General features: G+C 44.7%; 1 protein-coding gene across 1 annotated transcript in view; it reads left to right on the forward strand.

Moving 5' to 3' along the window:
* The window catches only part of KLHL29 (kelch like family member 29), a gene marked incomplete at its 3' end in the record, with an annotated part of 389,918 nt that extends 372,669 nt beyond the window's left edge, over positions 1 to 17,249 (forward strand). Inside the window, exons 13-14 of the mRNA XM_082277061.1 lie at positions 5,660 to 5,804; positions 17,066 to 17,249. Coding sequence (XP_082133187.1) covers positions 5,660 to 5,804; positions 17,066 to 17,249 — 329 coding nt within the window. The remainder of the gene's footprint in view (positions 1 to 5,659; positions 5,805 to 17,065) is intronic.

The following is a 17,249-nucleotide window of genomic DNA, read 5'->3' on the forward strand; positions in this document are numbered from 1 at the left end:
TGATAGTGAGTTGAATGCAGTGTGGCACACGTTTGAAGCCAGCAGATCCATCTCTTTCAAAGCATCACGTGCCAGCCTAACCCACAGCAACACTGGCATGAATCATGGCTCGTGTTTTGTCTAGTCTGTGAAGGTGAAGCAGGCTGGACACTGACATCCTGCCTGTGCACAGGAGATACAGACTGGGGACTGATAGCAAGTCCACACAGCTCAGCCTTTGCTCTCTTCTGCCTGGATTTCTTCTAGGAATATGCAGTGAATTCATTCCCAGTTCCCATTTATTCTTCATGCTCCAGCTGTCAGGAGGTGTTGGGATGTGGATGCCTGTGAGCAGTAGGTCTGACACCAGGCTCACTGACACGCTGCACGTGGATGCTGTGGATGCCTTTGGGCAGGTGTTGGTCACACACATCCACATTTGGGGAGGAGAAGGCCTTTCTCAGTGCCCCATCCTTTGCCCTGTGTCAGTTCTTCCCACCTTGGACGGGGCAGATGTTCCTGCAGCAGTGCAGCCCACAGCTGGAAGTTACTGGGATAATGGAGCCTCACGGGGCTTTCACACTGAGTGTTTTTGGTAAACACCAAAACCTTGCACATCTCCTTCTCATGTTTTTAGATGTAAAAACAAAAGTCCTATATGAGTAAGTGAACCCGGGCTACATACTTGCAGCACCTGCCTTTCTATTTCTAGACAAGCTGTCCTATATGGCTGTGCTAAAAATGTATTCCATGCCCAGCTTCCTGAGCTTTGTCTTATTTAACAAGATGGCCATCGACATGCTGAAGTCAGGGATTCTAAGTAAGCCTAATTACTTGGTCGCTGCCTTTCAGTTCACGTTGTATCTTCATGACAGGGCACTAAAATATACCTTTTTTTGATGCTCTAAACAGTTAGTGTGGAATTACAAGGTTTTATTAATGTTTCTGGATTGTAAGAAAAGCAGTAGTTACTTACTACTGCTATTAAATTTTAAAATCTGGTGAGAACTAGAGAACAGGGATCTAAGTCCTGTGAGTATTTCTGGTTTCTAGCCCAAGTATCTAGTTCCTCACCATACCATTTACTCCTGCAGTGATATGTCTGACCAAAGTGAGACAATCACAGACCTAAGAATGCAAGACCTATCTAGAAAACACCACTAGAAGCATCTGTGCATTTTTACTGCACTGTCCCATGGCTTATTTTGGTTAAAATGCATATTAAGAATTTATTTTTTGACTTTACAAGAAAAATCAGATATATGTCTTGGCCCTCTCCCAAGGCCAATAGTTTGGTATTTGTAGGGGAATATGGCTGGCTTTCACCTGAAAGTCCCAAAGCAATGATTGTTTCCTCTCATTCTTCAGTGTATTTTTCTTCCCATGGCCAGTTCTTAGTGTTTTTCACCCTATTAAGCTTGAATTTTTATCTCACCCTTTTCTCCTCTGTATATGCTATGTCCTTCCTGCAGAATGACTTTTTCCACTCCTCAGTGTGTTTCTCCATCTATTCTCTGCGCTCTGCCATGCAAAATCAGTATTTTTGTGTTGCTGTTTATCCAATGTCCTCCTTTTCACTCCTATCTCTCTTTCATCTCCATGGCTGTTCTTTTTCCAACACTCTTCAGTTCATCAACCTGACGCCCGTAAATTTGATGCTGAAGCTGCCCTGCAGTGGCAGGTGGAGACTCCTGCTTTGGCATGGGCCATGCCCCCCACACATACACAAAATGTGGTGTTTGCAAGTGAGGACACTCGACTTTGGGGTCTCCAAGGAAGGTTTGCTCAAGGGTCAGTGGGGAAGCCATAGGGCTGGGTGGCCAGTTGTGTATTTGGGGGAGATCAGCCTGCAGGAGACTTCAAGCATGCAGGGTGACATCCAAGCCCTCACTGTTTATGGCAGCAACTTCATCTGGGCCTCACAAGCTGTGTTAAGGATCAGATCACAGTCCCCTGGTTATCCTATGCCGTGCCATTCTTGACACTTGTCTGCCGAGTGTGTTCAAGGAGAGGAAGAGGCACTTACTATTAAAAGCAGGCTTAGTTTGTATTAATCAGACTCCTTTCTCTAATCTGATCCATCAAGTGCATCAACCTCCCCACTGGGCAGCCACACCTGCCAGGAGACAATTTGGTTGGAGTTCTGCCTGGACTGGTGGCACTCCTGCATTTCTTTCTCCCAGTAAAAACGTTTAACTAGCTTGGTTATAACAACCTCATTCCGTATGAAGTGCTGCTGCTGTTCATTGCAGTGGCCCTTCAGTCCCTGACCGAGTGCATTACCGAAGGCAGTGGAAGATCTTTGAGCAATCACAGAAGTGAAAGCAGGACTGTGCTGCTTGGCCATGTAATGTAGGGAGAGATGTGAGAGCCACGGACACATCCCAAGCACAGTCTGACCTTCCTGAGGGGCACAGCAGCACGTTAAATCATCAACCCCACATGAAGGACACCTCTGGCTCAAGCACTGTCATGGAGTGCACACTCCTTCCTCCAATGGCCTGTCACAGAATAGAACTACTGGCTTATTTTACTGTAGCAACAGAAAAGGAGAGTGATGTTACCACATTATCTACTTGCAGACATTACCTTTTACCTATTATTTCATTTACATTTATTCTGCCTTCTAATCTCAAGTGTGTTTGCTGACCTCGACAAATCCCATTTAAGATTTTCCAGCCTAAAATGGATTACTATATCCAACAGCCTCAACACTTGAACTTTGGAGAGGAAAGGAGGCTGCTTCTCTGTTTCCATGCTTCCTCTCCCCTCTCCTCCTTTTCTCCGGTATTTCTTTTGAAATACCCAGTGGCCCTGCTGTATCCCATGGAAGCCTCTGACATGTAGAAGCTCATGTTCACGCCCAGTAGCATTGTCCACCTCCTCTCCATCTTGCTGCACGAAAAACCAGAAAATGCTTTTGCAAAATTAGGCTCCCCACCAGCTGCCTTGCACTGTGACCATGTTAAGGATTTCAAACAGTGACAGAAATTGGAGACTCCTGAGAGTTTGCATGAGAATACCAAGCCCTGAAAAAGACAACACCACAGGAATCGTGTGGGTTGCACCTGGGATGAAGTAAGGTTAAAGACTGAAGGTAGTCATCCACACCTAAGTATCAGGAATGATGACTTGATGTTCCCAAAATCCTGGTGTCTATGAACAGTTTCTGTCCCCATGGTAACAAAACAAAAATAAAATCCATTGTTTCCTCTCTACCTCTCTCCCCTCCTCTCTGGAAGGGTGTCCCTCATGTCTTTTTGCCATATCTTCATCAGGAACAAGAGACTTTTCTGTGAACTTCTCCCTTCCTGAAAGAAGCAGCGAATTTTTTTTCTGTTTCTCAGTGTCAGACTTACTTGATACCAATTTATGAAATTATAGCTAAAGACAAAAGCAGTAAAAAGACAACAGATAGGAGATGTATTGAAAAACTGATAAGAATCAAACACAATTACCTCTTAAAAAAGGAAGAAAAAGAATATCAGACTGTGCCTATTCAAAAAGGAAAAAAAATGTCACTATAAAAATACCCAAGGGGTTCCCTCTCGTTCTTTAACAAAAAGAAATGTTAAGTCAGTGATTCAGTCCCCTGAGAAGTCACTGCTTCTGCCGTGAGGGAGCCCCAAATAATTTCCCTGTGAGACTTGGGAGCTGAGGGGTTTTTTTAGTGCAAGAGTTTCAATCTCTACAAAACTGTGCTAGTCGGAGAAAAAACCCAAGAAGAAGTGATAATTAAATATGGAAAATTTCTGATGAGTGTCTTAAGTGGAAAAAATGTCACATATGCAAGTCTGATTTGGAAAGGGATGCGAGCCGGGTTGTTAGGACAGATAAGCCTTTCTGATGAATTATAGTGGCTTAGTGGCACCGTGAAGAAACTGAATACTCCTTGTTCTATTTTCTGGATGAATTAGTTTCTTCCCATCTGTTCCCAAGGATCAGTGACATTTTCCTAATACAGCCGTGTTTTTTGACATATGCCTGTAGATACTCAGCGTAGTAGGAACTCAACTTCAACCCATCACATGGGTTCTGTCTGTTTTCCTGCCGGGTGCTGCATCCCTGTAGGTCCCCCTAGGCACGTGCCAGCATGGAGTGGGATGAACTGAGCCAGACTACCCCATGACCATGCTGGGACAGAAGCAGACAGCACAAAACCATTCCTTTCATTCTAGTTTTACCAGTTCAAATGTCAATTAAGGAGATTATCTCTCTTCTGGAGATGTTCATCAGCTTTTTCTTTACTCCTGTCAAATTCAGTCTCTGTTAAATATTTAATGGAATAAGGTAGTTTTACAAGAACCTCAGCGTTACAATGCATCACGCAAGAGGTAAGCAAATCCCAAAATAAAGCTGCCACATCTGGTTTAAGCCCATCCTTTTCTGTGTTCCTGAAAGGACACAGTCATAATGCTGTAGATGTGGGAGGAACATACTAACCCCTTCAGTGTTATGCACCAGCTGTTATCAGAGATGTAAGAGCACAGTGAAGATGGTATCACACCTCCTCTCCAGCTTCTGCCCCTGGGTCCACTTTGGAGGAGGTTGCAGGGGCTTGAAACCAGCAGGACTGTGTCCAATCTGATTCCCTGTTGGAGATGCAGGGGGATCAACCTTTCCTGAGCATATGAAAATGCAGATTTTAGAAAGGCTTTAACTTACAGCTGTGAGTAGAGAATTTTTATGTGTCTCCTGACCCCAGGATGGCCTCCCAGGAAACATCACACCCCAAAGGGCTGAGGCTCGTGCTTCTTAGAGAACTGCTTGTGAGGCTTATTTTAACTCAAAGCAATGCATTTTCCCATCTTTTGTTCCTAGACACTGCTGATTGGTTTTGCAGAAATGTTGATTAAAAAAACTGTATCTCATCAAGACAGACATCATCATGAGAAATTTCAGCCCAACTGGCTCATATTTAATAATGTGCATATGGCGTGCTAGCAGCATAAGGGACAAGCCAACTAATTAGATTAGAATTATTTTATTCAATAATTTATGATTAGTTTTACTAATATTTCTAATAATGCCGCAGCTAACAAGAATTTTAAAGCGTCCTCAGAAAATATGATTGAACTTGACTCAGGATGAGAGAGTTGCTTAATTTCAAACTCCCAACCTCACACAGTTTGTTGCTAAATTACAGGACTGCTTGGAGATACACACACATCTGAAAATAAAAATGCAAGTGAATTTATGAGACAGATAAAGGTGAAAAAGAAATCAGGTCTCACAAGATCTTCTGGAAGTGTGGGTGACCCTCCCACAAGCAAAAGCACAATATAAAAGAGTATCAATTACTGGATATTATTTGGGGGTATCTCTGTGCTGTGGGTTTCTGCTGTATTTAGCTGCTGCACAGACATGGGAAGCATATGAGCTAAAACTTGCAGCAATTCAAAATTCTGAACCAATTTGACATCTTAACTTCATATGTAACTGTGGAACTTTCATGGTGACTCCATCCCATTGGGGGATGAAGAAGTGATGAACTTTAGAAGTGCCTTTGAGAACTTTGAGAGAGGAGAACAAAACCAGGAAAGGTTTCCTCATTTTTCTTCCCTAGCCTTGGAGGTTTAGAGAAACGTGACTTATCTATAAATAAGGGGAATGTATAAATAAAAAAACAGTCTCCAAACCTGAGCCTAAAACTGATCTCAGTGTTGCTTTCCATTGACAGATAACAAATATGCTCCTGCAGTCACTCTCAATGGGTTCATCTTTATTCTTGGAGGAGCTTATGCACGAGCAACCACCATCTATGACCCAGAGAAAGGCAATATTAAAGCAGGTCCCAACATGAACCACTCCAGGCAGTTCTGCAGGTGAGAAAAACCATTAAAATGGAATTACCGGTGCCTTAACATTTTCTGTTGATAAATAAGCTACTACAAATGAAGGGGAGAGGGGAAGGGAGGTGTGAACCACTTGGGGGTTTTCCTCATCTCTTTTCTGTACGTGTTCAGGCACACAGCATTTCCCAAAGTGTACATTCAGCAGTCTGTTGTGGTTCACATGTCTCCTCACATTCAGGCACGATGGATCACGGGGAGGGATGTGTGTTGGGCTCCTCCAGTGATTACAGGAATGCTGTTCTCCTCAGTTTGCCATGTGCAACTACAGGATGATAAATTGATAAATACCCTCTGTAGGAGAGACCACCATAATGTGGAACATGTTTTTGCTAACCAGCTAAAAGATCCCTGAATGAAAAAGAATACTGAGTAAGCACCACACACCGATATTAATTACTATTATTTATTAGGTGCTTTTGATTGCTTTTCGGGCTCGCTTCCCTGATTGTGGTCACAAGCTGAACAAATTTCACAAATTGTCTGACAAAAATAAAACTTGGCAGCCATTGCAGGTACTGGCAGCACTTAAAGTCCTTTTAAATAGTTTTACATGGCTGCTACTGAAAGACGGGCTTGTTTTGGGCTGTGCACAGCCAGCCCTTCACAGAGCAGATTTCCATGCTGGGGAAGAGCTGAGCTGTTGATTTCCCTGGAAAAGCCACTGCTGGTCTCCAGACACTGCCACAGGCACCAGGTGAGGGTTTGTTATCCATGTTTGATGCAGCAGCATTCTGAGGCACTGAGCCAAGCCAGGGCAGAGGCGATGTGCCAGACAATGTCCTGACAAAACCCTGGCTGGGGAGGGAGGAAGAGCAGCAATGGGGCAGCAGCAGGGCCCACAGCAGACCCACATCTTCCAAATATTCAGCCAACTGCACCTTGCTCCAGGGGTGTCCCTGGCCCCCATGCTACAGTTGGAAAACACCTCCATGTTTTAACTTGGATTTAGCCTTTCACTTCGATGCAGATGAGAAAATGCCTTTTAAGAAATCATGCTCAGTTTTTCTCTTTTTGCTGTTTTTTCTCATTTCCACCTTTTTTCCCTTCCTTTTATTAATTTAAGGGGCGCCCTCTCTTGGCTGCTGGAGCTGATACTGCTGTAAGCAAAGGGGTCAGAGCATCAGCTCCATCCCAGTGGCTGCTGCCCTGTTCCCCTGCTCTAAGAACACATCCTCCCAGTCCCTCCACTCTAGCAAGAGGCGAAGCAGGATGAGGAGTGCCATGCTCAGGCAGCATATAATGATATTTTTCTCCTGAAAACCAGAAATAACAGGTACAATACCGCTCAGGATCAGAGCCCTAAGAAGTAAAATGAAACATCAGGAACTTGGACATTTGATACATTCCTGCATCTTCCCATCCATCATAGAGAAGGATGAGGTGCTCTTTGAACATCTTGGGTTTGTAAAAAGTAACAAACATCTGGTAAATATACAAGAGAAATTGCATGGCTGATTTCAGCTGCTGGCTGAGCACCTCACTTGAAAACTTCCCAGGGTTTCTAACATGAAGGGATGCTTTGCTCTGCACCCTGCAGAACAGAAGGACCAAGGAAAGTGAACTGGTGACCTAAATATTCTCTAGTGCTTAGGCGCCATAATATACTGGCTTTGTTTAAGTAGAATTTGCCATCTGTCTGTAAAAAGTAAATTCAAGCTTTTAGATTGTTTTCTAATGCCTAAAGCAACAGTGGACAGGAAACCTACATTTATATATGGTCACCAAAAAAAAAGTAGATATAATTGGAAGCAAAAAAGGCACCATTTCAAAGATTTTGAATGTCCTGGGAAACAGTCAAGGAAAAATATTTCAGCCTAAAGGACATGTAAAGCCTGTGACAAAACATAAATAAAGCAGAATGTATGGAAATAGGAAAGATGGGGGCTCAGCAGTTACAAATAGGTTAAAAAACCTGCTGCTGCTACAAGGAGGCTGAGGGAACCAGTGCTGAGGGCTAATAGGGGTAAAAAGAAAGGCACTTTAAATCTTTGGGGATCAGATTTGTAATTTTAATCAGTTATAAAACCACTGCTGATGAGACTGATGAGGTAGCAAAGTAAAATACAGACTGATTGGGTGGGTGTTTCTCATCTGTATTTGGAGGGGAACAAGGAGGTTCAGTTCCATGTTCTGCTGTAAGGGACCGAAAACAGTCACTGTTGGCAGCAAGGAAAGATGGGAACCCTGAAATTATATCCTCAGATCCAGCAACCCAGCTGTCTTAGACACAGGTGTCTTTAGAGATTTCATTGAGAAGCTGATTGAACCACTAATGTTGATTTTTAATAACTTTTCAAGTTGAGGATGGATCAGGGCACTGGCAAAGTATTTCCATATTTTGAAAAGGTGAAAAGGAGAATTTCAGTGCAGCAATTAATTTTGCAAAGTACCAGCATCAAGCTAAGTGGTCTCACTTAGCCTCATGTTGGTCCTCTGCAAAATACCAGAGTGGTTAATTTGGGATTTCATCAACAAATAACTAGATGCTAATAAAATAATGAGCATCAATCAATGCACTTTTCTGGAAAATGAGGCTTGTTAAACCAGCCTGTTGTCATAGAATCATTTAGGTTTGAAAAGACCTTTGGGGTCCTCGAATCCAACCATAAACCTGACACTGCTAAGTTCACCAAAGGTGTTGGGAAGCCTGGTTCTTTGTTTTGGTTTGTAATACAACACGCCTGGCTGCTAAAGACAACTGTGACGCTGTAATATACTGCAATTTCTCCAAGGTATTTGGCTGGCATTATATGGAATTAACAAGGCGCACAGCACAGAGATTGAATCTGCTTCAATGACAGATCTCAAAATGTAGTTGTTAATGAGAAGATTATCATTGAGCAAGGCCACTGGTAGCAAGCATTTCTTCTTCTTCAATGCTATTTAATACATCTACCAATAATCCAGGTAATAGAAAATCTCTCCTGATAAAGGCTGCAGGTGGCATAACACTTTCTGGGTACAAAATATTACAGAAGGAGCTATTTTAGCAGTTACCTGAATATCTGAGTTGTACTGTCTCAAGCTAGCAGTGGTATTTTAAATACAAAGTAAGACATGGAGGAAGCACACTCTTAGCAGCCCAGCTCCCTTGGAAAGCTAGGCTCTCAAAGGAGGACATAAAGGAGATCACTCAGAGCAGCACAACATGAGCTCGCATCACACTGCTCTGGATAAAAGGTCAGTGGAATATTGGAGATATAAAATGAGCCCTAACACCAAAATGAAAACAAGCTGAAGGTGGGGAGAGTGAGTGCTGCCACATACAGTGCTGGAGAGATGAGTGCAGGTCCTGGGTCCTGCATCAACATGTGGAAATAGCAGCAGAAGTTCAAAGGGAAGCTGCCAAAATGACCCCAGATTGCAAATCAAACCTTTGACATGAAACTCAAGGAGCTTATCAAAAAAAGGCTGAGAGGTGACTTGATCACTGGGAGCAAATGGAGAAGCTTTCAGTCTTGCAGACAAAGGCGTAGCAGGTTACAAGGGCTGGAAAGTCAAGTTACACATCTTGGCCTCAAAGTGAAGCACTTTCCCAACAGCAAGGATAATTAAACAGAGAAGCAGCAAGGGAGGGGGTGAACTCACCAACACTCGCTGGTTTTAAGAGGAGATTAGATACGTTTCCAGGAGAGATGCTGCCTGGGGAAATGTCCATGGCCTGCGTATACACAAGCTCAGATTAACTAAGCACAGAGGTCCCTTCTGACCTTAGCCTGTGAATCTATAAATTCCTCATTCTACTCATTAGCATGGATCACAAAAAACATGGTTTAAAAGCAGCAACATAAACAACTTAAAAATTAACTGCATGCTATTGATCTCCTCTCACCAGGAATCACTCAATACTGAATTTGCTGGGAAAACTCTTGACCGCATCACTTTTATTTTTATCTGCTTTGTTTCTACATGTTAGTGATGAGGGAGCATGATAGCCTCGAGCAGAGGGAAAAGAAATGTGTGTGACATTCCCTGCTAGTGAAAAATTAAAGGTCCGTTCAAATGGTTTTAATATCAAGTTAAATTACTTTTAATGAAAAATGAAAAATAAATGGTTTGGGTCTCCAGCTCACAATCAACAGAAGAGCAAATTGAGGATCATTTTCAGATAAGCCCAGCCTGATGGAAGTCAATAAGAAATTCATGCTCATGTAGAATTAACCCTCTGAAAGATGGTACTAAATGAAAAAAGAGCTATAATAGGCCTGGAGTGTTTTAAAATTCACTGAGAGGTTAAACACCTTCCACACAACAGGTGAGGGACATACTTGACATTTCCAAAACATCAGGCAAGTGTGAGCTTTTTGCCACACACACCCCATCTCAGTTTGGCAGCCCCTATTCATTTGCAGGATCTTGAGATGGTGAACAGCAGCCAACGGGAAGGAAAAGCCAGGATGAGATGATCCCACCTCACTCTGCCAGACACCTCCCTCCAAAAAGACTTGCAGATATCCCTCCCTTTCAGTGTGACAAGGCCTCCCTTTGCAGGCGGGAGTTCTCCCTTCCTGCAGTGCCCTTCAAGCGTTTATTTTTCCACAAGTGAAAAGAATACAAAATACATTCCTGTGCATGATTAAAAATTCCATATTCTGCTTGCTTAGGATGCAGGCAGCGTGCAAACAGGCTTGTGCTGCAGAGAGCCTCCACGGGGCAACAGCGGCAGCATGGTGGTGCCAGCAATAATTCCAGAGAAGCTAATTTAGTACCAGCAATTCCCAACAGACACCAGAAAAGCATTTTCTTCCTCCTCCCATGACTGCTAACCAGTAAGATTTATTAGATGGTTCTGCTGAATGGAAATCTTTAATAAAACTTTGACTCAGGCTGAACAGCACAAAACCAGGGTCAGTTTGGGGATTATTTTATCCCCCCCTTCCCTCCCACCTCCCCCTGCCTCTTCTTTTCAAGTAAGGCCTTGTTCTTGAACAGCAAAGCATGGTGTCTCGTGTGCTGACCTACAACACCAGCTACCGCCTCCCCAGGCTGGCTCACTTCGTCCTTGCAAAGTTCATGACAACTCCAGGCACTGAAAGGGGTTGGCCATGTGCTTCCCAAGCCTACAGACAGGAAGGCTGGTGTGTTCAGCCAGCAGCATTTACAGCTGGAGGTGTTTGTAGTCCAGAAGGTAAAACAAAATCTTCCAGCATATCTGGAAGGAGACATAGGTGTGGGGCCATCCTCCACAGATAGCAGTGAGAACTGCTGCACCAGACTACTGGCAACAACTTCTGTAGGAGCTGATGACATGAAGGATTGTGGTGGGCATTAAAGCATAACAATATAGACAGAGCACTCAGGCCATTACTGATGTGCTGTGGACTTTGGAGTAAAATACTGCTGGTTTTCAGCAACAAGTAACGATGCCACATGATGGTTTTGGATCATTAGCAAGGGAAAGTGCTCGCAGAGCAGGGGAGAATATAACTGGAGCTTGGCCAAAATACCCACACTAATAATCCTGCTCCAAGAAGGGGCATGATATCCTCCTAATTGACCATGACTAATCTGGACCCTCATTTATCCATCTCATTGTAAAGATGACACTTCTGGCAGCATGACACGGCCACCCGAGCTCGAGCCTTCTCTGACATAACCTGGCTGCCAGTGCGGCCGCTCTCGGCGCCAGGGACTGTCAGCACTGCCACCAAACAGGGGACAGAGCCTTGGCTCCTTGACTGCCACCACCCATGGACACAGTGCCAGCAATGCCTTTTTCTCCAGCACCACAAACTACCATGCAAGTCTCAGAAAGGTCCCTGGTTTAAAAGAAAGCTTAAGGGGCACTTGCAGCTCTGCCTGGCACTGCCCAGAGCCACAGCCCGCAGGGGCTGGGACCCTGGAGGCTTCCCTGGTCCTAAAGCCAACTCCATCCAGTCAATGAGCATCCTGGAATCACACAATATCCTGAGCTGGAAGGGATGCACAAGGATCATCAAATCCAACTCCTGTCCCTGCACAGGACAACCCCAAGAATCCCACTAGCGTAATTCAGTTCCACCTCCAGTAAAGCCCTCCTGAAATCTTAGGGCAGGAAGGAAATTCATCCACTAATAAATGCAGGGATATTTTTTCTTCTTTTAAGCAGATCCTGTGTCAACCTAACTGATAATACTCAATAATGTTTGTGGAACTGCTCCAAATAAATGAGTGTGTGCTTGTGCATGCGTAGCCAAGAGTGAGCAGAGAGAAGAGCATTGTTTGAGGCCTCAGAAGACACTAAGTTTCAGTCAGTCAAAACAATACACTAATTCAGCTGTTTCAAATCTTTTGCAACCCTTAGAGTTAAAAGACAGAATTTTTTTAAATTATTTTTTAATGTTTCCTGATGAGGCTGATGTGATCCTTAGGACTGAGCAATAATAAACAAAACTAACATTCCTTGTAGTCCTGCTGCTTGATGGTATGTCCAGCATATCACTGGAAGAGGGAAGTGCTGGAGCAAGAGCACCCAGGCATTCACCTCTCAAACATACAGGAAAAAAAACCAGTGAAATCCTCCACTTCCAAAGCTTACTGCCCATCAGGAGACTTTCATCTTCCCACTCTGCTCAGCTCTTGTCAGGCAGCACTTCTGGTTCCCACAGTTCAAAAAAGACAGACAGACTGGAGGGGGTCCAGAGGAGGGTTGTGAAGATGATCAAAGGGCTAGAGGTTTTCAAGGTGTGATTGGACAGGATGCAAGATAATATCATCTAGTGTCCCTTTCCCACAAAAGGTTGGACCACATAGATGATCTTCCAAGGTCCCCTCCTGCCTGGGCTGTTCCATCATTTTTTTGGTTCAGTGATTCAGTTTGTCCATCAAGTCTTTTAACAGGCAGCTGTCAGAGAGGGACCTTCTCTGCCATTTGCTCAGAGTGGGCAAGGAGTGAGAGGTGGATAGGCAGGGAAGAGAGGCAAAGGGTGTTTAGATTACACAAGCACACCAGTCATGGACAGCCAGGTCCCCACCAGCCCTTGGCACACCTCAGCTTTATTGGGATTTTCCTGGGAGCGTGATCCAGAGCTTTGTGGAGGCCAGCAGATGGATGAGATGACCTGTGGCAGTGTCAGGGGACAGTCACAGCATGACCTTTTGACACTGAGCATTCAGGAAATGAAGGATGCCCAGGCACCTCAGTAGAATCAGTCACGGGACAGGAGAAGCCTCTCTAGTGAGCAGCAGTAATTAGCTGCAGAGTAGAAAGCTGGGTCATTCGTTAGTCTGCACGGTGATAATTTGCTGAAACTAAGGTTTTTGGAAGGAGTGGCTGAAGTGATCTGGGTTTGGATACCCATAACCTTCACCCTGGGCATTCTGCTGGAGAGGTGGAGGTCTGGCTGCTCCACAGCCAAGGAAGTCACTGCCCCAAAGCCACCAGAGGGTTTGAGTCCCTGCAGCAAGGCTCTGTGCCACAGAGCTTCCTTCCTTCCTTCCCAGGCTCTGACAGCCTGTAATCATTTTATCTCTCAGGATTAATGGCACCAAGCAATAAACTCGTATCCTAATTATTGTAATTCTTTCTTTGTATGTCAGCCTTGGTAACGATGTTTTTACAGCTGATGGGATGGAAGGGAGGGGAGAAACGAAATATTGTCACAGTAATGAAGAAAGAGCAATGAGCATACGCCTTTCCACTCACTTTTCTGAAGGTTTTAGAACCCACTTGAGTTTTCTGTTCCCTAAGGTCCCAGAAATTAGTGATGATTGTCCTAATACTGCAAAGTAGCAGCAATCTAGGATTAAATTCCTAATTATCTTAAGCACCTACCTGCCACTTTAGCCCCAGAGATGCCTGAATGTCTCCAAAGTCCCCTGTACATTTAAGTACCCACTGTGTGCTTAGAACTGCCTACTTCTTCATGGCAGGAGCAGCTCACTGCTTTGCTTAACCTCAGGCATGACTCACAAGCTAAGCATTATGCCAGCCTTATCTACGGGAATTGCATACGGAGGGAGCAGAAGCTGCTCTAATCACCATTTAAAATTCATAGTCTTCCAGAGAGTGGAATTCAGCATCCATTTCTTCCCCACTGTATTAGCACCATGATGGGAAGGTACAGGATTGAGCTGCTTGTCCTAGGTGCTGGGCAGGAATTCTTTCCAGGGCTGTAGCCCAGGTTCCAGAGAATAAGGGCAGCACTTGCCCACTCACTGTAACCCCAAATCCAGAGCAGGGGGCTGGGGAGGAGCCCAGACCCAGATCATTTTGGGAAAGTTTCCTTGGCTGCTCAGCTGCTCTGTGGTGGCAGCAGCTCTGGCTCAGAGTAGTTCCTACTAAACATGCCACAGAGAAGATTTCACTAGAAGGAATGTGGGTGGCTAAGATGTGACACAAGAATTTGTAAAGTACCCACGTCCCTGTTTAGAGACCTAAGGTGAGACGCCCGAGGGGGCACCAGCACTTAAGGCCGTGTTTCAGCTGTGCAGCAGAGCCAGCAAGGAAGGGCTGGTGGCTGCTTGGCTCCTGTTCCCATGGTCACCTGTAGAGTCTTCCCACTGGTCATTCCATTCTTCCCATCCAGATCAAAAGCTCCATACAGAGGAATTTCATTGGTTAATGAGCAGTGATTGGTAGACCAGCTCCATATGTCAGTGGTGACTAAGGACTGGGACCCTCTCTGTGTTGGTGTGAGGTACTGCCATCTACACCAGCATGTCCACACCAGTAGATTAAAACTAAGGCCATTCATGGGCAGCAGACTTTGATCATCAGCACTGATGGAACCAGCCCCAGGCTCTGTGCTCCATACTAATATTTGTTTCAATTGCCCATTATTGATAGTTCTGAAGACAGATCTTTCTTGGGGATCTTTTGGAGTTTGTTTCATTTTTCCCATTTAACCCAAAAAAATAGATAAATTAACCCATTTAATTTTTATTTCTTTTTTGCATTAAGCATTGTTTAGGAGGGCTGTTTTAATTAGTAATCAGCATTTCATTAGAGAACCAAGGCAGCAGAGCTGCTTTGTACCACAGTCCATTTCTGACACTGGACCCTCTTCCACATCCCAAACCATATCCCAAACAAAGAAGCTTCCATCTTCTTCAACTTCACAATCCAGGGAAAAAAAAAAAAAAGTGAAACAAAACCAGCGACCACTGCCCCGGGGCCTCATCTCTCAACTGCTCATTTCAGCAGCCCCTCCACCACATTAGGAGCCTGGGGTAGGACAATCCTTTCCCCTCCCCTCCTCAGACCAGATTTTGCAAGCTGTAATTCCCAGCCTGCCTAAATAGTAACTTGTTCCTGTCCAGAAATGGACCTCCCACCCCTCAGCAAATATCCTGAGTCTGAAACTGTGGTTTAATTTGCACATTTGTCTGATTTACTGGGTTGGCCGGTCCTGCCACCTCTGCCTTCTCCTGGCATAGGGACTGAGCCTTGGCAGGAGTTCCTGCCAGGCAGTGCCTCTGCCACCAGCTCTGGCTCCTTTGGAGGTGGGCTCCTTCTCTTTCAAAGCCATCTTTCAGGATGACACTTGCTTTACTCAAGTCCTTATTCTTCCCCATTTCTCCCTGACGTTTGAAAAATAATTACCCGTGGTTCAGTAAGTTCATTAGCAAACTCCCTCAGGACCCTGGGCTATGCATCATCCAGCCCTGCTGATTTGTGGATAGGCTCTAATCAAGTGTTTCAAGTCTCTCTCTCTCCTTCCTCCTCCCTTCAGATTAACAGTTATTTTGACAAGATTCTCATTATTTCCTATTTCCTGGCAGTACCCAGGGACTAGGCTTATTTGAGTCCTCACTGTTGTCATTGTGAGTTTATTTTTAACCTCAGGCTCTGCTTCTCCACAAGGACATCAGAGCCTTGTGTTCTTCAGAAGCACGTGGCTTTGTTGGTGCCATTTTAGTCTCAGTTCATCCTGTGTCTTCCAGCGCTCTCTGGCTTTTGCCTTTATCATTTTTTATCTTTCCTCTTCCCCCTACTTCAAAATTAGCCATATGAAATTACTTTGCTTTTACCAAGCCTAGAGGAGCACTACACTTCACCTTGTTACATCTAGGCCACCTTCTTGGTTGCAATTAATTTCTCATCTTTCCCTCCCTCATTTTCTCCCTGCTATCCTTTGGCAGGTACATACTCTCCAAGTCTCCATTTTCCTTCCCAACACAATTATTCACCAGCTGCTCTCAGAACAGACCTAGCCACCAGAAAAGCCACAGCCAACCCCATCCAGCTTAAGAACATCTTTTAAATCAACTTGGAAGGCAAATTTGGGCTTCCTGGCAGATGGAAAACAGAGACACCCCCAATTTTGGGTTCCCCATCACGCAGTGGGAAGGCAGCATGGGGCACATGGCAGCCTTCTTTCGCTTTTCCCACCCAGATGCCTCTGCCATGCTCTGCCATTTCCAAATGCACATGTGGGAGCCCAGCCCCACCTTCATCAGCCCAAAGCAGTGTCCTGCCCTGTGCACGACTGCTGGAGAGGCCAAGGTGTAAAGTGGAAGGAAGAGGAAGAGATGAGGCTGAGGGGCAATTTCTCTTTCAAATACCTTCCTTACCTCTGCAACTTCCCTCTTACAGGAGCCTATGGACCATGGGATTAGCCCAGCCCCATTATTCTTGATTTACAAGAGATACCTGAAGTCAAACACTTTCACTTTAAGGAAGCAGTAAGGTCTCTTGTCTGCAGCCATTCCCTCAGCTGCACAGCCCCAACTCTCAGATCTGTGTGCCCCAGCTCCACTTTCCCATGGACAACTCTGGGAACATGGACAACAAAGTCAGCAGGACCTCCAGGCCCCCATGCCAAGGCATGACCACAGAAAGGGCTGAAGCAACAGAACATATTTTGAAGGTTTTTACTCCGCACCATTTTGCAGCATCCATTGACAATTAAAGGAGTAACTTGAAGCAAGAGCTTATTCCAGCTGAGGTGGTGGGAACCCCAAATTGCTTGGATTGGTTTTGCATGTGCAAAGTATTACAGGGACACACCACCCTGCTGGTTTTGCTGCAGATCCCTTGTGTGGGCTGGAGAAACATCTTACTTGGACTTTCATCTGTTGTTTACATTAGAGACAACAGTTACCTACCTGGCAGGAACACAAAAAGGATTAATTTGGGGGAGAGAAAGGGAGAGGGAAGAGAAGGGCCCACACAGCTTTATACAGATAGGAACAAAAGGTGTATTCATTGTTTACCCCTTGTTACAAAATATTAGGTTTGTTTTAAGCCTAAAAAGAAAATTGTTCAGTAAGACAACTAACTGAAACTAACTTTCTTTTGAAAAACACAGTGCTGTGGTTCTGGATGGAAAAATCTATGCCACTGGTGGGATCGTCAGCAGCGAAGGACCTGCCCTGGGAAACATGGAAGCCTATGACCCTAAAACAAATACGTGGACACTTCTACCAAATATGCCCTGCCCCGTTTTCCGACACGGCTGCGTAGCAATCAAGAAGTACATTCAGAGCGGCTGA

This window comes from Coloeus monedula (assembly GCF_965178545.1).
Source record: "Coloeus monedula genome assembly, chromosome: 2".
NCBI classification, from domain to species: domain Eukaryota; kingdom Metazoa; phylum Chordata; class Aves; order Passeriformes; family Corvidae; genus Coloeus; species Coloeus monedula.